The 20058-nt window shown below is 46.1% G+C and overlaps 2 protein-coding genes across 5 annotated transcripts in view; one reads left to right on the forward strand and one right to left on the reverse strand.

Moving 5' to 3' along the window:
• nubp1 (nucleotide binding protein 1 (MinD homolog, E. coli)) overlaps positions 1-2216 on the reverse strand; it is a 98008-nt gene extending 95792 nt beyond the window's left edge. The window contains exon 1 of one of the 3 annotated variants that reach the window (XM_070901037.1): positions 2121-2216. In XM_070901037.1, the coding sequence (XP_070757138.1) occupies positions 2121-2151 (31 nt within the window). In that variant the 5' untranslated portion in view covers positions 2152-2216. Of the gene's footprint in view, positions 1-2005; positions 2083-2120 lie in introns of those variants that run through there. The other 2 variants (XM_070901036.1, XM_070901038.1) reach the window with 2 other exon arrangements.
• Positions 1-20058, forward strand: part of LOC139281095 (tektin-3-like) — a 153166-nt gene that overhangs the window by 58229 nt on the left and 74879 nt on the right. The window contains exon 1 of one of the 2 annotated variants that reach the window (XM_070901035.1): positions 2033-2271. The exons of the other annotated variant lie outside the window; for it this stretch is intronic. The gene's annotated coding sequence lies outside the window, so the exon portion shown is untranslated. Of the gene's footprint in view, positions 1-2032; positions 2272-20058 lie in introns of those variants that run through there. 2 annotated transcript variants of the gene reach the window in all.

Here is a 20058-nt window from a genome sequence, read left to right on the forward strand (position 1 = left end):
AAAAGAAGAGTTAGATGACCAAAAGCTTGGATAAAGAGGTCGCTTTTAAGGAGTGTCTTAAAGGAGGAAAGCGAAGTAGAGAGGTTTAGGGTGGGAGTTCCAGAGTTTAGAGCCCAAACAGCTGAAGGCACGGCCACCGATGGTTGAGCAGTTATAGTGAGGGATGCTCAAGAGGCCAGAATTTGAAGAGCGCAGAAATCTTGTGGGATTGTGAGGCTGAAAAAGATTACAGAGCTAGGGAGGGGCAAGGCCGTGGAGTGATGTGTAAACAAGAATGAGAATTTTGAAATTGAGGTGTTGTTTAACCGGGAGCCAATGTAGGTCAGAAAGCACAGGGGGTGATGGGTGATTGTGACTTGGTGTGAGTTAGGACATGAGCTGCTGAGTTTTGGATGACTCAAGTTTACGTAGGGTAGAATGTGGGAGGCCGGCCGGGAGTGAGTTGGAGTAGTCAAGTCTAGAGATGACAAAGGCACGGATGAGGGTTTCAGCAGCCGAAGAGCTGAGGCAGGGGCAGAGGCGGGCAATGTTACAGAGGTGGAAAATGGTGGTTTTAGTTATGTCACGGATATGTGGCTGGAAACTCATTTCAGGGTCAAATATGACACCTAGATTGCGAACAGTCTTGTTCACCCTCAGATTGATGCTAGGGAGAAGGATGGAATCAATGGTTAGGGAAAGCAGATGGTGGCGGGGACCAAAGATAATGGCTTTGGTCTTCCCAATATTTAATTGGAAAACATTTCTGCTCATCCAGTACTAGATGTCGGACAAGCAATCTGACAATTCAGATACCAAGCAGGAGGCGAGAGAAGTGACGGAGAGGTAGAGCTGGGTGTCGTCAGCATACATGTGGAAACTGACTCGTGTTTTCAGATGATATCTCCAAGGGGCAGCATATAGATGAGAAATAAGAGGGGGCCAAGGACAGATCCTTGGGGGACACCAGAGGTAATGATGCCGGAGTGGGAAGAGAAGCAATTGCAGGAGATTTTCTGGCTACGCTTAGATGGATAAGAATGGATAGGAAGGGGGGAGGCAATGGAGGGATTGAAAACAATAATGAGAATTTTAAATCGAGAGGTTGCCGGACCAGGAGGCAATGTAGTTCAGTGAGCACAAGGGTGATGGGTGAACAGTACTGGGTTTGAGGTAGGATATGGGCAGATCAGTTTTGGCTGAGCTCAAGTTTATGGAGGGTAGAAAATGGGGGGCTGGTGAGGAGAGCATTGGAATAGTTGGAATAGTCTAGTAACTAGATCAATAACTGATCACCATTTGGTGACCATCCACAGGGTCAGTTATTGTCCCACTGACCATCCACAGGGTCAGTTATTGCCCCCACTCTGTCCATCCACAGGGTCAGTTATTGCCCCCACTGACCATCCACAGGGTCAGTTATTGCCCCCACTGACCATCCACAGGGTCAGTAATTGCCCCACTCTGACCATCCACAGGGTCAGTTATTGACCCCACTCTGACCATCCACAGGGTCAGTTATTGCCCCATTGACCATCCACAGGGTCAGTTATTGCCCCACTCTGACCACCCACAGGGTCAGTTATTGTCCCATTGACCATCCACCGGGTCAGTTATTGCCCCACTCTGACCACCCACAGGGTCAGTTATTGCCCCATTGACCACCCACAGGGTCAGTTATTGCCCCACTCTGACCACCCACAGGGTCAGTTATTGTCCCATTGACCATCCACAGGGTCAGTTATTGCCCCACTCTGACCACCCACAGGGTCAGTTATTGCCCCACTCTGACCACCCACAGGGTCAGTTATTGCCCCACTCTGACCACCCACAGGGTCAGTTATTGCCCCACTCTGACCACCCACAGGGTCAGTTATTGCCCCACTCTGACCACCCACAAGGTCAGTTATTGCCCCACTCTGACCACCCACAGGGTCAGTTATTGCCCCACTCTGACCACCCACAGGGTCAGTTATTGCCCCACTCTGTGAGCACCAGGGGAGGAGACGGGACAGGTTTAGGATACCGGGGGTGGGTCTGCTTCCGGTCCACTCTCCTCCAGCTCTCTCTCGGGCACCGGCGCCTTTTACAAAGAATGTATTGCCATTGACGCCACTCCGCTGGCCGACCCCGACACTCACGTGCTGGTGCGTTACTTGGAACGTCCGCCATCGTAACACCCGCTCCCGGAGCCGCACTTCCGGTTTCTCAGTGCGGCACCGAATTGTACCGACCTCTGCTCGGGCTGCCAACAAACGTTCCTCCAGAATGGCAGCGTCACATCTCAGTGAGGTGAAAGATCAGGGCAGCTGCACACGTGCAACACATAGCCATGATTTGCAACAGTATTTTCTATTTGTTTTTTCGAGTCTTATTCAAAAATGTGAAACAAGATTGAACATTCAGAACTTTATGGTAGTGACACCCAATAATTTTGTTGAGTTTAGAAGGCCAGGATTTGAATGAGTGTGTTTCCAGTAACCATCAATGTGCGAATCAATTTTACTACAACCGCTTTTGTCACCGATTTTCTCCCGTCCCCGGCCTCTAGTTTAGGTCGAACCGGACTGTTCGCAACTTCGCGTCCTGTATGATTCCAAGCACAGCTTCCAATCCTATATGCTCTCCATTACAAAGATCGCTTATCTCCACCTCTAACATCACCCATCTCTGCCCCAACCTCATCCAATGTCTTGGTCACCTCTAAACTGAACTATCTATTGTTCCCAATTGAATATTGGGAAGACCGAAGCCATTGTTTTCAGTCCCCGCCACAAACTCCGTTCCTGAGCCACTGACTCCATCCCTCTCCCCAACGTCAGTCAGAGGCTGAACCAGACTGTTCACAACCTTGGTGTCATATTTGACCCTGAAATGAGCTTCCGACCACATGTCTGCAGCATAACTAATACTGCCTATTCCCACCTTCATAATATTGCCCGTCTCCTCCCTTGCTGCTGAAGCCCTCATCTATGACTTTGTTACCTCTAGACCTGACTATTCCTACACACTCCTGGCTAGCCTCCCACATTCTACCCTACATAAAACTGCAGGTGATCCAAAACTCGGCTGCCCGTGTCCTAACTCGCACCAAGTCCCGCTCGCCCATCACCCCTGTGCTCGCTGACTGACCTACACTGGCTTCCAGTTGAGCAACGCCTCGCTATCAAAATTCTCATCTTTATTTTCTAATCCCTCCATGGCCTTGCCCCTCCCTATCGATGTAATCTCCTTCAGACTACCCCCCCCCCGCCGCCCCATCTCTAATCTCCTCCAGAGCACCCCCCGGCCCCGAGATGTCTGTGCTCCTCTTGAGATGATAATCGCTCAACCATTGGTGGTCGTGCCTTAAGTTGCCTGGGCCCCAAGCTCTGGAACTCCCTGCCTATGTACCTCTCCTTCAAGGCGCTCCTTAAAACATACCTCTTTGAACACACCTACGCAAATTTCTACTTATGAGATAAAAATTTGGCACTGATCCACATAATACTCCCGTAAAGGGCCTTAGGATGTTTCACTACGTTAAATACAAGTTGTTGTTATTCTACTGGCCACCCTCACATCCTCCACCCTCCATAAACCCGCTCATCCAAAACTTTGCTGCTCATATTATCTCACACCAATTCCTGCCCACTCATCATCATCCGTGTCCGTGCTGACCGACACTAGCTCCCGGACCCCTAAATCTTCCTCTCTATCTCTAACCTCCTCGAGCCCTACAACCCCTTCATCTCCCTCCACCTTACCCCCAATATCTCCATTTTTAAAATTCTGCCAACACATAGTGCCCTGAGACATTAAAGGTGCTTTATAAATGCAAGTTATTGTTATTACCTTTGGTTGACATTGTGCTGCTGATTATTTAACTAAATGAAATCACTTTGGTTTTAATGACATCTTTAGGTTATCTGCTGGTAGTAGAAATCTGGATAGAATGAGAATGGTTCATTGGTGTTTGTAATCTGGGATCTTACCAGAATTTACTGACCTACCTCAAGTTCAGTACAGTACAAAAGCAGTCAAGGACGAGAAAAGGGAACTCAACTCATCAAAGCTACTCTTGTGCCCTAATCCTCTGAATAAGTATAAAAGGGAGAGGTTACCCAGAACAATGAGGTCTAGGTTATCCACTATTGGTATCGTTTAGACCTGAATGGCTACTGCAGGGTTTTATTTTATTAATACGTTTCAGGGGCAAATTAGGACAGGTGTAAAGATAGGGTGCCCATATTTTCTAAACTAAACCCAGGGACACACAAGGGTGGCAGCACAGCAAAGTAGCCAGGACAGAAAATGTAGGTTACGCAGCGTGGCGAGGCAAAATGTTTTGTTATTTCGATGCAACTATTTTAAGTAAAACTATAAATCAAGTGCCCCCCTTAAAAGGGGGCACTAGAACCGACAAGTTCACATATTAAACTTTGGACATTGAACAAATCAAATTAAAATTTGGTTGCTGGGGGTGATAATGCACTCCAGTCCCTCCGGCGCCCACCTCCTTCGGAAGACATCGAGTGTACTGGTGGACACCGCGTGCTCCATCTCCAGGGACACCCTAGCTCAAACGTAACTGTGGAAGAGAGGCAGGCAGTCGGGCTGAATGATCCCCTTGACCTCCTGCTGCCTTGACTGGTTAATGACCCCCTTGGCCGTGCCCAGGAGCAGTCCTACAATGAGGACTTCCGAACTGCCCGCTCCCACCCGCACAGGATGCCCAAAGATCAGAAGCGTGGGACTGCAACCAGAACTTGAGGAGCAGCCCCTTCAAATATTGGGTTATTTTGATGCAAACTGAATCTGCAACAAAACAGCGGCAGAACTTTCCACCTGAATAATGTGGCCGCTGTTTACAGCATTTGCCGGCCGCAATCACCGGCTACTCCCCCTCCTCACAGCCCAACTTTCACCCACACCATCTGAGGTCACGGAGCATGCTCTGATCTGGCTCCCGGACACCACACGGCCTTGCTTCAGCCGCTGCTCATTAGACCAGTTACCAGCAGCCCCCATTACTCGGACATTTTGGCTCCGAGGCCGATTTCGCTTCAACCGAATTTCACAGGATTACCCGAGGAATCAATGGAGGCTGGGGGGAGCGGAGCATGCATACTGTGGCCTCAGAGCATGGTCTCTGTTGTAACTTAATGTGCTGCAGTGAGTCCACCCCTCCTGCTGGTTGAAAACAGGAGATTGACAATCGGAACCCATCCTGTCACACAACCCCGCCCGCTTTACTGACCGACCTCAGGGCAGCTTGTATTTGGGGATGAACTTCCTGAACCAGGGACTCTTACAAGGGTCACTGTTTGGCTGGGGACGCAGTCCCTCTTTCCAAAAAACGGGGACGTATGGTCATCCTAGTAAAGAGCACAATAATTATGAGAGCGAAAATTGCATGTCAATTAAATTTAATGGGATGCGGATAATTAATGTAGTATATCACAATATGTGCTGAACAATTCTGCAGGCATTTCGAGACTCTCAAAAGACTTTTGAACCCATTATTAGTTTTTGCCAAAGTTGACGGCATAGGGAACTAAAAGACAGGCAATAATGAAAGGAGTGGAAAATGAAAGTACAGTCTGGAGCCTGTAGAGAATTACAAAGCAGCCTTCTTTTAATTGTTGCTGAAGCGGAGGTGGTTGCTGTAATGTATGAAGAAAGAGTCTGACTGAACACTGTGAGCTCAAAGTAAAGTGTGACCTTAGTCTTTTATTGCAGGTCTCCAGAATGCCTCTCCAACCTGTGAGGCCTCCTTAAGTACCTGTGCTCCCAAGGGATTATGGGATCCCTTGGGACTCCAGTGGATGAGCCCTCTGGTGGCTGTACAGAGTATATACAAGTTTACATATATAACAACACTCCCCCGCAAAGTTTATTTACACAAGGTGAGTCGATCTGGGGCCTTTCTTTCCCTGGTTGATCGTCTCGGGGCAAATGCTGGTTTTGGTGAATCGTCTGTTGGGCCCTCGCTGGGCTACTGTGCAGCTGGCCTTGCTGGGGTGCCTGGTATGGTGAGTCCTGCTGGGCTGCTGCGGATGATGGGTTCTGCTTCATGGCCAACCGCGGTGTCGGTTGCCACTGGTATGTATGCTGGGGGGGTCAAAGAAGGTCGGGACCAAAGTGGGTTGCTCAGGATAGTCTGTGAATCTGGGTTTGATTTGATCCAAGTGTTTCCGGTGAATGAGTCCATTTGAAAGTTTGACCTGAAACACCCTGCTCCCCTCTTTGGCCACGACAGTGCCGGGAAGCCACTTGGGACCTTGTCCATAATTTAATACAAATACAGGATCATTGATTTCAATCTCGCGTGACACATTTGCACTACCATGATATTGACTTTGTTGAAGCTGCCTGCTCTCTACCTGTTCATCTAGATCGGGTGAACTAACGAGAGCCTTGTCTTAAGTGCCCTTTTCATGAGCAGTTCAGCAGGTGGGATCCAAGTGAGTGAGTGGGGTCTTGTGCGGTAGCTAAGCAGGACTCGGGATAGGCGAGTCTGCAGTGAGCCTTCAGTTACCCTCTTCAAGCCCTGCTTGATGGTTTGCACTGCTCTCTCTGCCTGACCATTGGATGTTGGTTTAAACGGGGCAGATGTGACATGTTTGATCCCATTGCGGGTCATGAATTCTTTGAACTCAGCACTGGTAAAACATGGCGCGTTGTCACTCACAAGGACATCAGGTAGTCCGTGTGTGGCAAACATGGCCCGCAGGCTTTCAGTGGTGGCAGCGGACGTGCTCGCCGACATCATCTCACATTCAATCCATTTGGAGTATGCATCTACAACCACAAGGAACATTTTACCCAAGAACGGGCCGGCATAGTCGACATGGACCTTAGACCACATTTTAGAGGGCCAAGACCATAAACTTAGTGGCGCTTCCCTGAATGCATTGCTTAACTGTGAACATGTGTTACATTTGTGCACACAGGACTCTAAGTCCGCATCGATACCGGGCCACCACACGTGGGATCTGGCTATCGCTTTCGTCATTACGATGCCTGGGTGGGTACTGTGGAGGTCACTGATGAAGGTGTCTCTGCCTTTCTTGGGAACCACTACCCGATTACCCAGCAGAAGGCAGTCTGCCTGTATTGACATTTCAGTTTTGCACTGCTGGAACGGCTTTATCTCTTCCTGCATTTCCACTGGGACACTGGACCAGCTTACGTGAAGCACACAGTTTTTGACTAGGGACAATAAGGGGTCCTGGCTCGTCCAGGTTTTAATCTGTTGGGCTGTGACGGGTGATTACTCACTCTCAAATGCTTCCATAACCATGATTAAATCTGCGGGCTGCATCATTTCCACCCCTGTGGTACACAATGGCAGCCTAATGAGAGCACCGGCACAGTTTTCTGTGCCTGGCCTGTGGTGGATGGCGTAGTTGTATGCGGACAACGGGAGCGCCCATCTCTGGATGCAGGCCGATGCATTAGTATTTATCCCCTTACTTTTGGAAAACAGGGATATCAGTGGCTTATGGCCAGTTTCCAATTCAAATTTGAGACCAAACAGATATTGATGCATTTTCTTTACCCCATAAACACTAACGCTTCTTTTTCAATCATGCTGTAGGCTCTCTCAGCCTTAGACAGACTCCTGGATGCATACGCAACTGGTTGCAATTTCCCAAAATCATTAGCTTATTGCAATACACACCCGACGTCATATGACAACGCATCACATGCTAGTACCAAACGCTTACATGGATCATACAACACAAGCAATTTGTTTGAGCATAACAATTTTCTAGCATTTACAAAGGCATTTTCTTGGCTTTTGCCCCATATCCATTCTTCCCCTTTACGTATTAAGGCATGCAGTGGTTCTAAAAGAGTGCTGAGACCCGGTAAGAAGTAGTTCAAGAGTCCTAGAAATGACCGCAGCTTCGTCACGTTCTGTGACCTCGGTGCGCTCTCGATCGCCTCTGTCTTCTCCCCAGGAACTCCACTTCAGGTACCAGGAAAATGCACTTCAAGCGATTTAACCTGAGCCCCACGCGGTTGAGTCGACTAAGAACCTCCTCCAGGTTCTGCAGATGCTCGACTGTGTTCCGACCTGTGACCAAGATGTCGTCCTGGAAGACCACCGTGCGTGGGACCGACTTCAGTAAGCTTTCCATGTTTCTCTGGAATATCGCCACCGCTGATCGAATTCTAAATGGGCATCTGTTATAAATGAAGAGACCTTTGTGCATGTAGATGCAGGTTAGGCCCGTCGATGATTTCTCCAGCTCCTGTGTCATGTAGGCTGAAGTCAAGTCCACCTTCATGAACGTCTTTCTTCCTGCCAGCATTGCAAAGAGGTCGTCGTCGGCCTTTGGTAGTGGGTATTGGTCCTGCAGGGAGAAATGATTGATAGTTACTTTGTAATTGCCACAGATTCTGACGGTGCCGTCTCCCTTGAGGACTGAGACAATCGGGCTGGCCCACTCGTTGAATTCGATCGGTGAAATGATGCCCTCTCTTTGCAGTCGGTCTAACTCGATCTCTACCCTTTCTCTCATCATGTAAGGTACTGCTCTCGCCTTGTGATGAATGGATCACGCCCCCGGAATTAGGTAGATCTGCATTTTTGCTCCTTGGAATTTCCCGATGCCTGGTTCGAACAGTGAAGGGAACTTGTTTAAGACCTGGGCACACGAGGTGTTGTCAGCAGGCGAGAGCGCTCGGAGGTCGTCCCAATTCCAGCGTATCTTTCCCAGCCAGCTCCTGCCGAGCAGCATGGGACCATCACCTGGTACCACCCAGAGTGGCAGTTTGTGCACCGCTCCATTGTAGGAGACCTTTACAGTAGCACTGCTGATTACAGAAATCAGTTCCTTCGTGTAAGTTCTCAGTTTCGTGCAAATTGAAGTCAAGACTGGCCTTGAGGCTTTGCTGCACCACAATTTTTCGAAAGTCTTTTTGCTCATGATGGACTGACTTGCGCCCGTGTCCAGCTCCATTGACACCGGGAGTCCATTTAGTTCAACATTCAGCATTATCGGGGAACACTGTGTGGTAAATATGTGCACCCCATGTACCTCTGCCTCCTCGGTCTGATGCTCTGGTTTGTCGTGATCCGCCGTGGATCTGTCCTCCTCTGCAACATGATGGTTTGCAGGATTAATAGGATTTGCAGCTCGCCTGCACATACTTTGGAGGTGTCCCATTGTTCCACAGCCCTTGCAAACTTACCCTTTGAAGCAGCATTAATGGAAACAATGATCACCCCCGCAGCGCCAACAAGGTGGTAATGGCCTTGCATTCATCACCCTTGATGGTGGACTCTGAGACATCTGCGAACGTGCAGCTGCAGGCATGTGGGGCCTGCCCTGTACGTTGCGATTTGAGAACAACATCACTTTGTTCACAGTATTTGTAGCAGTACTTGTGTGCTGAGAGATTTGCTTAGTATTGTCACTGGTGGCAATGAACGCCTGGGCTATCACTTTGGCCTTACTCAAGGTTGGGGTCTCTGCAGTCTAAAGTTTGCGAAGTATTGTTTCGTGGCCAATGCCAAGTACGAAAACGTCTGAGCATGTGCTCCAAATGTCCTTCAAATTCGCAAAGTCCTGCAAGGCGTCTTAGCTCGGCGACATAACTCGCTACTTCCTGGCCTTCAGACCTTTTGTAATGTAGAAGTGGTACCTCGCCATCAGAACGCTTTCCTTTGGGTTCAAATGCTCCTGGACTAGTGTGCACAAATCATCGGACGATCTCTCTGTGGGTTTCATTGGAGCGAGCAGATTTTTCATGAGGCCATATGTTGGTGCTCTGGTGAGGAGAATCGCCCTTCGTTTGGCAGCATTCTAACATTTTCCAACATTCCATTGACTCTGGATCAGTTCCTATCGAATGGAGGGTAGCCAATGTAACCCCACTTTTTAAAAAAGGAGGGAGAGAGAAAACAGGGAATTATAGACCAGTCAGCCTGACATCGGTAGTGGGTAAAATGATGGAATCAATTATTAAGGATGTCATAGCAGTGCATTTGGAAAATGGTGACATGATAGGTCCAAGTCAGCATGGATTTGTGAAAGGGAAATCATGCTTGACAAACCTTCTGGAATTTTTTGAGGATGTTTCCAGTAAAGTGGACAAGGGAGAACCAGTTGATGTGGTATATTTGGACTTTCAGAAGGCTTTCGACAAGGTCCCACACAAGAGATTAATGTGCAAAGTTAAAGCACATGGGATTGGGGGTAGTGTGCTGACGTGGATTGAGAACTGGTTGTCAGACAGGAAGCAAAGAGTAGGAGTAAATGGGTACTTTTCAGAATGGCAGGCAGTGACTAGTGGGGTACCGCAAGGTTCTGTGCTGGGGCCCCAGCTATTTACATTGTACATTAATGATTTAGACGAGGGGATTAAATGTAGTATCTCCAAATTTGCGGATGACACTAAGTTGGGTGGCAGTGTGAGCTGCGAGGAGGATGCTATGAGGCTGCAGAGTGACTTGGATAGGTTAGGTGAGTGGGTAAATGCATGGCAGATGAAGTATAATGTGGATAAATGTGAGGTTATCCACTTTGGTGGTAAAAACAGAGAGACAGACTATTATCTGAATGGTGACAGATTAGGAAAAAGGGAGGTGCAACGAGACCTGGGTGTCATGGTACATCAGTCATTGAAGACTGGCATGCAGGTACAGCAGGCGGTTAAGAAAGCAAATGGCATGTTGGCCTTCATAGCGAGGGGATTTGAGTACAGGAGCAGGGAGGTGTTGCTACAGTTGTACAGGGCCTTGGTGAGGCCACACCTGGAGTATTGTGTACAGTTTTGGTCTCCTAACTTGAGGAAGGACATTCTTGCTATTGAGGGAGTGCAGCGAAGATTCACCAGACTGATTCCCGGGATGGTGGGACTGACCTATCAAGAAAGACTGGATCAACTGGGCTTGTATTCACTGGAGTTCAGAAGAATGAGAGGGGACCTCATAGAAACTTTTAAAAATTCTGACGGATTTAGACAGGTTAGATGCAGGAAGAATGTTCCCGATGTTGGGGAAGTCCAGAACCAGGGGTCACAGTCTAAGGATGAGGGGTAAGCCATTTAGGACCGAGATGAGGAGAAACTTCTTCACCCAGAGAGTGGTGAACCTGTGGAATTCTCTACCACAGAGAGTAGTTGAGGCCAATTCACTAAATAGATTCAAAAGGGAGTTAGATGAAGTCCTTACTACTTGGGGGATCAAGGGGTATGGCGAGAAAGCAGGAAGGGGGTACTGAAGTTGCATGTTCAGCCATGAACTCATTGAATGGCGGTGCAGGCTAGAAGGGCTGAATGGCCTACTCCTGCACCTATTTTCTATGTTTCTATGTTTCTATTCGCTTCTCCTTCCAGCTCGATGGCCACGAAGTATCGGTCGAGTCGCTCCACAAAGGTTTCCCAATCATCTCCCGCCGAGAATTTCTCCAGGATGCCCACTGTTCTCTGCATCATTGGGTTCGCTATCTGTATCTCATCGCCAGTTGTTGTGTATGAAGAAAGAGTCTGACTGAATACTGTGAGCTCAAAGTAAAGTGTGACCGTAGTCTTTTATTGCCGGTCTCCAGAGTGCCTCTAAAACCCATGAGGCCTCCTTAAGTACCTGTACTCCCAAGGGATTATGGGATCCCTTGGGACTCCAAGGGATGAGCCCTCTGGTGGCTGTACAGAGTATATACAAGTTTACATATATAACTGTTGCAATGATGGTGCTCCTATGTGCCACTCCACGCCACTATCCCAATGGGTCAGCATTGCTGCATGACTGCAAAGAGGTGAATCCAAGTTCAGGCCACAGCTGACTGTCACTATCACTGGGTGTGCCAGCCCGATGCTGCATGGTAGCTGCCTGTATCCTTGCAGCAGATGGCTTGGCTCTGCCTCTAGCTGTTTGCTGAACTAGACCAAGTGAAGCCAGTTCCCCGCAGTCATTGCCAGTATATGAGGGCTTGTAGTTAATGGTTGGTGGTATCTTGGCACCATATACTGACTGTCAATCAGCTGGGTTAGGTGTGAAGGACAGAAACACCCCCAAAAGAATATTTAATTGACATGCTTGCCTGCAACAGACGATCAGCAGCAGAGGTTCCAGGTCTGAAGCAATTCATTCAGAAAATTGGAGGACGTGGTATTATCCAGGCCCCCAATATCTTTGAAGGGGTACAGCTGATAAATATTACAAATTTCAAGTTGGCACTAGATATTCTTTTGGATCCACTGTCAGCGCCTCTCTCTTAAGAAGATCTCATGTTCCCTACAATCAGGAGTTTACCTATACCGTCCAATATCTCGTCATATGATACTGTGACCCCAGGATCGCTATCACTTGTGGTGTGAACTGGATACTCCTTCCCTCTCGCAGGTACCACGCCACACCAACCCTCGCCCCCCCCCCCCCTTCTCCCTCCCATGTGCATTTCTCCTACCTTCTGGAAGAGGGCCTCTGGAGCGAAGAGGCCAACAAGTTTTTTTTTTCCATCATATATGAAAGAACAGAATACGGTTTACAATGAATTTAAATTGATTTCATAACACTTCTCTCAACAGAAATAACAAAGTATGCCAGACTATCCCTCGAAGTGGGCTAAATTCACTGCAGACCAATAAAATCTCAAACTATTTAATTGTGCTGTTAGGACAGGGACTTTGCTTCCTCCGTGCTGTCTACAAACCGAGCATGTGATTCTGTGGATTTAACTTCTTGAGAGTTATATTTAATGTCATAGCAATATCTTAATATCTATTCATCCGAAAATTCCTCTGAGGCCAAATAGTCAAAAAACCCAAAATATGACCATTTTCTTTTGTTATGCTTGTGATCCCACTGTCTAGCATCTGGACCTGTACATACCCTATCCTTCCTATTTAAAACTGCCAGGGTCATAATAAAAAAACAAACAGTAGATTGACATGGAGAACTGTACCCAGTTGCTAATTATAACTACAAGTTTTGTTGAAGACTGGGGGGTGCACCGCGCCTGTGAGACAGTGAGTAGCTTGCTGGAACTGAGAGCAATAGACTGAGACACAGTTGACTGGGTGGAAACAGGTTTATAGGCTGAGTCCCAAGAACTACAATTACAAGGAATTTCTGTCAAGCACTAAAATGCAGGAAGAGAGGCCCTAAAAAGGGATAACACTGAAATGGAGAGTCCACGAGAAAAGAAAAGAAAGGCACTTAAAGTGAAAGATGCTGCATAAAGGATCCAGGAAGGTGTGGAGGAATGGGCAGCAGATGAGGGAAATATACTCAGGCTTGCATACCAAGCAGAAAATGGTGAACCTACCTCAATGTTGATAAACATAACAAAAGAAATAGGAGCAGGAATAGGCCATTTGGCCCCTCGAGCCTGCTCCGCCATTCAATAAGATCATGGCTGATCTGATCATGGACTCGGCTCCACTTCCCTGCCCGCTCCCCGTAACCCTTTATTCCCTTATCGCTCAAAAATCTATCTACCTCCGCCGTAAACATATTCAAAGACCGAGCCTCCACAGCTCTTTGGGGCAGAGAATTCCACAGATTTACAAACCTCAGGAGAAATTCCTCCTCATCCAAGTTTTAAATGAGCGGCCCCTAATTCTGAGACTATGCCCCCTAGTTTTAGTTTCCCCGATGTGGAAATATCCTCTCTGCATCCACCTTGTCGAGCCCCCTCATTATCTTATAGGTTTCAATAAGATCACCTCTCATTCTTCTGAACTCCAATGTGTGTAGGCCCAACCTACTCAACCTTTCCTCATAAGTCAACCCCCTCATCCCCGGAATCAACCTAGTAAACCTTCTCTGAACAGCCTCCAATGTAAGTATATCCTTCCTTAAATATGGAGACCAAAACTGTACGCAGTACTCCAGGTGTGCCCTGACCAATACCCTGTACAGTTGTAGCAGGACTTCTCTGCTTTTATACTCTATCCCCCTTGCAATAAAGGCCAACATTCCATTTGCCTTCCTGATTCCTGGCTGTACCTGCATACTCACTTTTTGTGCTTCATGGACAAGGATCCCCAGTTTCTCTGTACTGCAGCACTTTGCAATTTTTCTCCATTTAAATTATAATTTGCTTTTCTATTATTTCTGCCAAAGTGGATAACCTCACATTTTCCCACATTATATTCCATCTGCCAAATTTTTGCCCACTCACTTAGCCTGTCTATATCCCTTTACAGATTTTGTGTGTCCTCCTTACAATTTGCTTTCCCACCCATCTTTGTATCATTAGAAAACTTGGCTACATTATACTCAGTCCCTTCATCCAAGTCATTAATGTAGATTGTAAATAGTTGAGGACCCAGCACCGATCCCTGCGGCACCCCACTAGTCACTGTTTGCCAATCTGAAAATGACTCATTTATCCCAACTCTCTGTTTTCTGTTAGTTAACCAATCCTCTATCCATGCTAATATATTACCCCCAGCCCCGTCAACTTTTATCTTGTGCAGTAACCTCTTATGTGGCACCTTATTGAATGCCTTCTGGAAATCCAAATACACCACATCCACTGGTTCCCCTTTATCCAACCTGCTAGTAAACAGCCTCAAAGAACTCCAATAAATTTGTCAAACATGATTTCCCTTTCATAAAACCATGCTCACTCTGCTTGATTGAATCACGCTTTACCAAATGTCCCACTACTGCTTCCTTAATAATGGACACCAGCATTTTCGCAATGACAGATGTTAGGCTAACTGGTCGATAATATCATGCTTTCTGTCTGCCTCCTTTTTTAAATAGGGGCATTACATTTGCGGTTTTCAAATCTGATGGGACCACCCCAGAATCCAGGAAATTTTGGTAGATTCCAACCAATGCATCCACTATCTGCAGCCACTTCTTTTAAGACCCTAGGATGTAAGCCATCAGGTCCTGGGGACTTGCTTGTCTGCCTTTAGTCCCATTGTTTTATCGAGTATTACTTTATTAGTGATCGTGATTGTATTAAGTTCCTCTCTGCCTTAGCCCCTTGATTATTCACTATTGGGATGTTTTTAGTGTCATCTACCGTGAAGACCGATACAAAATATTTGTTCAACATCTCTGCCATTTCCCTGTTCTCCATTATTAATTCCACAGTCTCATCCTCCAGGGGACCAACATTTACTTTCGTCATTCTTTTCCTTTTTATGTACCTGCAGAAACTCTTACTATCTGTTTTTATATTTCGTGCTAGTTTACTTTCATAATCCATCTTCACTCTCTCATTTTTTTTAGTTGTTCTTTGCTGCCATTTAAAAATTTCCTAATCCTCTGGCCTCCCACTCGTCTTGGCCACATTGTATGCCCTTGTTTTCAATTTGATACCATCCCTTATTTCCTTAGTTAGCCATGGATGGTCATCCCTTCTCTTACAGTCTTTCCTTCTCATTGGGATATATTTTTGTTGAGAGTTATGAAATATCTCCTTAAATGTCTGCCACTGCTCACTGTCCCACACTTTAATCTGTTTTCCCAATCCACTTTGGCCAACTCTGCCTTCATACCTTTGTAGTCGACTTTATTTAAGCTTAGGACCCTGTTTTGAGAACCAACTTTCTCGCCCTTCAACTGAATTTGCAATTCAACCATGTTATGGTCACTCATTCCTCGAGGATTCTTTACTACGACATCATTTATTAATCCTGCCTCATTACACAGAACTAGATCTAAGATAACCTGCTCCCTGATTGGTTCAGCAACTTACTGCTCAAGGAAACTATCCTGGATACTCTCTATGAACTCTTCCTCAAGGCTACCCTGGCCAATTTGCTTTGTCCAATCAATATGAAGGTTAAAATCGCCCATCATTATTGCCGTTCCTTTATTCCAAGCCTCCACTATTTCTTGATTTATACTCTGTCCAACAGTGTAGCTACTGTTATGGTGCCTATAGACTATGCCCACCAGCGACTTTTTCCCTTTATTATTCCTTATCTCTACCCAAACTGATTCAACATCTTGATCCTTTGAGTCAATATCATTTCTCACTAACGCACTGATCTCATCCTTTATTAACAGTGCTACCCCACCTCTTTTTCCTTTCTATCTGTCCTTCCAAATTGTCAAATACCCCTGAATATTTAGTTTCCAGTCCTGGTCACCTTGCAACTACGTCTCTGTAATAACTATCAGATCATACCCATTGTATCTAATTGTGCCCTCAACTCATCTATTTTGTTATGAATGCTATGTGCATTTAGACAAAGAGCTTTTAAATTTGGGTTTTTTTAATCATTTTTTCCTGCTTGTTTCCTCTGTCCTTCAAATTCACTTTCTACATTTTTGCTTTCCAATTCCAGCTTTACTCCCCTCCCTACTGAATCTATTCTCAGGTTCCCATTCCCCTGCCAAGCAAGTTTAAGCCTTCCCCAACAGCACTAGCGAGGATATTGGTTCCGGCTCTGTTGAGGTGCAACCCATCCGGCTTGTACAGGCCCCACCTCCCCCAGAAGCGGTCCCAATGCCTCAGGAATCTAAAGCCCTCCGTCCTGCACCATCTCTCCAGCCACGCATTCATCTGCTCTATCCTCATATTTCTGTAGTCGCTAGCTTGTAAACCAAGTCAATGACGGTTGAGAATAGTTAACTGTGATGTAGTCCACCCATCTGGTATTCTAGAATGGCACCAAATAACGTCAATTACAAATATTCAAGAACCTAATTGTGAATTCATTAACCCGCTTGTAGCTCTGCCTCTTAAAATAGTTGCGTGGAGAAAATACTTCCCCTTTCCACCATCACAGTTTTCATTTCTGCAAGAATATTCTCCATTTCTCTAGTTGTTTATGTTATGCTCATAATAAATGGTAAGACTGAGTACTGTGTGTAATGAGCAAATGTGACCTTAGCTCCTTTATTAAGATTCCAGAGTGGGTGGCCTGCTTATATAACTGTACTCCCAAGGGATGCTGGGATCCCTTGGGACTCCAACAGGTGGGCCCTCTGGTGGTCAGATGTGATGCAAGTTACAAAGGGTTAAATAAATAACAGTTTCGGAGGAGGTTACAGAGAGAGGGAGGGTGGCGGCCATGGAAGGATTTGAACACGAAGAACATTTTAAATGCGAGGCGTTGAAGGACAGGGAGCCAAAGTAGGTCAATGAGCACAGGTGCGATGAGGGAACAGTACTTGGTACAGGTTAGGATACAAGCAACAGAGTTTTGAATGAGCTCAAGTATATAGAGGGTGGAAGATGGGAGGCCGGCCAGGAGAACATTGGAATCCCTGATTCTGGAGGTAACAAAAGCATGGATGAGGGATTCAGCAGAAGATAGGCTGAGGCAGGAGCAGAGATGGGTGATGATACAGAGGTAGAAATAGACAGTCTTTGAATATGGGGTTGGAAACATAGCTCAGGATCAAATAGGGTGCTGGGCTTGAGAACAGTCTGGTTCAGCCTGTGACAGTGGCCAAGGAGGGGCCTGGAATCGGTAACGAGTAAACGGAGTTTGTGGTAGGGGCTGAAGACAATGACTTCAGTCTTCCCAATATTTGGAAGAAATTGCAGCTCATCCAGGACTGGATGTGAGACAAGCAGGCTGACAACACAGAGGCAGTGGAGGGGTCGAGAGAGGTGGCGGTCAGGTAGAATGGGTGTCATCAGTATATCTCTGGAAGCTGATATCATGTATTTGGATGATATCAACGAGGGCAGCATGTAAATGAGAAATAGAAAGCAGTCAAGAATAAATCTTTGGGGAACCCAGTGGTAATGGTGCAGGATCAGAAGAGAAGCCACTGCAGAAGATTCTCTGACCATGACTGAATAGCTAAGAGTGGAACCAGGAGAGGGCAATTCCACTCAACTGCACAGTGGAGAAGTATTTGAGGAGGTAGGTGTGGTCGACCATATCAAAGGCTTCAAAGAGGTCAAGAAGGGTGAGGAGGGATAATGCACCACGATCACAGTCACATAGGACGTCACTGACTTTGATTAGATCTATTTTAGTGCTTGTGACAGGAGCAGACATGAATTTGTGGAAAAGATGGACACAGTTTTGGGAGGTGACAACATGTTCAAGGATTTTGGAGAGGAAAGGGAAATTGGAGATGGGGTGTAGTTTATAAGGACAGAAGGGCCAGGGGTGGGTCAAAGAAGATTTGAGAGGAAGGGGAATAGTACATGAGGAGACGGATCCATTTACAATGCCAGCTAGCACTGGGGCTTGGAAGAGAAGTTTTGTGGGAATAGAGTTGAGAGAACAGGAGGTGGGTCTCACGGACAAGATGAGCTCAGAGAGGGCATGAGGGAAAATAGGCAAGAAAGTAGAAAAAGATGTGGGTTCAGGGCTAGGGAAGGGAATCTTGAGGGAAGCTTGGCTTGGTGTGCAAGGTGAAGGGATAGATGTGGCAGAGGCATCTAAACAGATTATCTCAATCTTAGTGTCAAGAAATTCATGAGCACCTCGCACTTGTTGGATGTGAGGCTGGAGAGCGCAGGAGAGAGGGTTTGAAGGAAACAGTTGGTAGTGGAGAAGAGAAGTCAGATGTTATCTATGCATCTAAGATGATCCCGGGGTGTGAATCTTTTGGCCGAGGAGAATAGAGCCCGATAGTGCTTCATGTGGTCCAGCCAGGTAGGATGCTGAAGGGTTAAACCAGTAATTTGCCATATATGTTCAAATCTGCAACCCTTGGACTTAAGGAAGTGAAGATGGGGGCTGTCCATGGGGAACGACCTGGAACATGGGACAACATGTCATTTCCTGCTGTCTCAGTGCCAGTGGTAGCAATCTCACCTCTGAAGCTTCATTGCAGGACGTCAACACGTAATTTGCTGACACTTTAAAGACAGTACTAACAGATTTTTTGGGACAAGATGTTAAACAAAGTCTGCTGTTCAAGTGGACATATAAGATTACATCGCACTATTTGAAGAAGAGCAAGGGAATTCCCATGATGTCCTGGCCAATATTTAACCCTCAAGCAAAACCATCACTGACCCACACCCCATTCCTTTTGTTTCAGGCCACTTTATGCACCTTTCCATTGCTTCCACTGCTAAAATACCAGCAAGGGGTCATATCTGATTTATCTGTTTAGCATGAGTCATTTTATGGGAAAACCCTTAAACTGATATTTAACAAGCCAAAGAAAAAATAATTGAGCGTTAAGTCCGTGCATTGACATACTCCACTCCTCCCCCCAAGCATGGGCAAAAATTAACTCACACCAACGCACATTTGACACATGTACTACTGCATGGAGTAATTTTATCCCCTATGTTACACCCTCGTGGATTATTTCTATTTCTCCATTGTAGGAAATACATAGGAACAGCAGCAGGTCATTCAGCCTATCGGGCCTGTTCCCCCATTTAATTAAATCATGGCTGATCTGACTAAATGTCAGAAGTGGGACGGATACCTGGGAAAATTAACAAAAAGTAATATGTCCATTGTGTATGACATCATAATGACAAAGTAACATCATAAAGCAGCCTTAGCTGCTTGGGTTACACAGCACTGAGTTGTAGCAAGTATTGTAATTATATCATTGTCAGCCATGGCATGAAGTATCTCCACTTCTGAGACTGTGACTACGAACAATAGTAAGTTATTTGGTCAGTACATGTTCCTGTAGCTTAAATCAGATTTTTCTCTTATTTAACTCATTTACTTTTTCATTTACATTTCCTATATGCACTAATGAAAATACACCAAGGAAGAAATATAGAAAAATTAAACTGTTTATTTTTTTAAATATATTTTCTCATTGTTTTGTCTGCAGAAGTAAGTTTTCATCCAAGGTTATACTATAATATATAACTTGCTGTTTACTTCCACGGTGCTTTTCTCTTCCTAGTCTGTGGATGATATCAAAACACAGCGGTCCAAATTAGCACTTGTGCAATCAGCCAAATCCTTTCTTGGAAACACAAAGGGAACACATAATCAGTGGATAAGCCAAGAGCTCTTGATTTCTGTGGTGAAGACTCAGCCAAATGTTTGAAGATACTGTCTTTGGATTAAGTTAGCCAAATTTTCTTGGGCTTTGGGGAGGCATTTTTGGCACCCAGAAGCTTTGGGTTCTTGATGACCAATATACAATCTGAGGTATTTCTGGGGCTTTGTTCTGCATCAATCCCTTTTCTCTCATTGCATGAAAACTTTGCACTGTAACCT

This window comes from Pristiophorus japonicus, chromosome 15 (assembly GCF_044704955.1).
Source record: "Pristiophorus japonicus isolate sPriJap1 chromosome 15, sPriJap1.hap1, whole genome shotgun sequence".
NCBI classification, from domain to species: Eukaryota; Metazoa; Chordata; class Chondrichthyes; family Pristiophoridae; genus Pristiophorus; species Pristiophorus japonicus.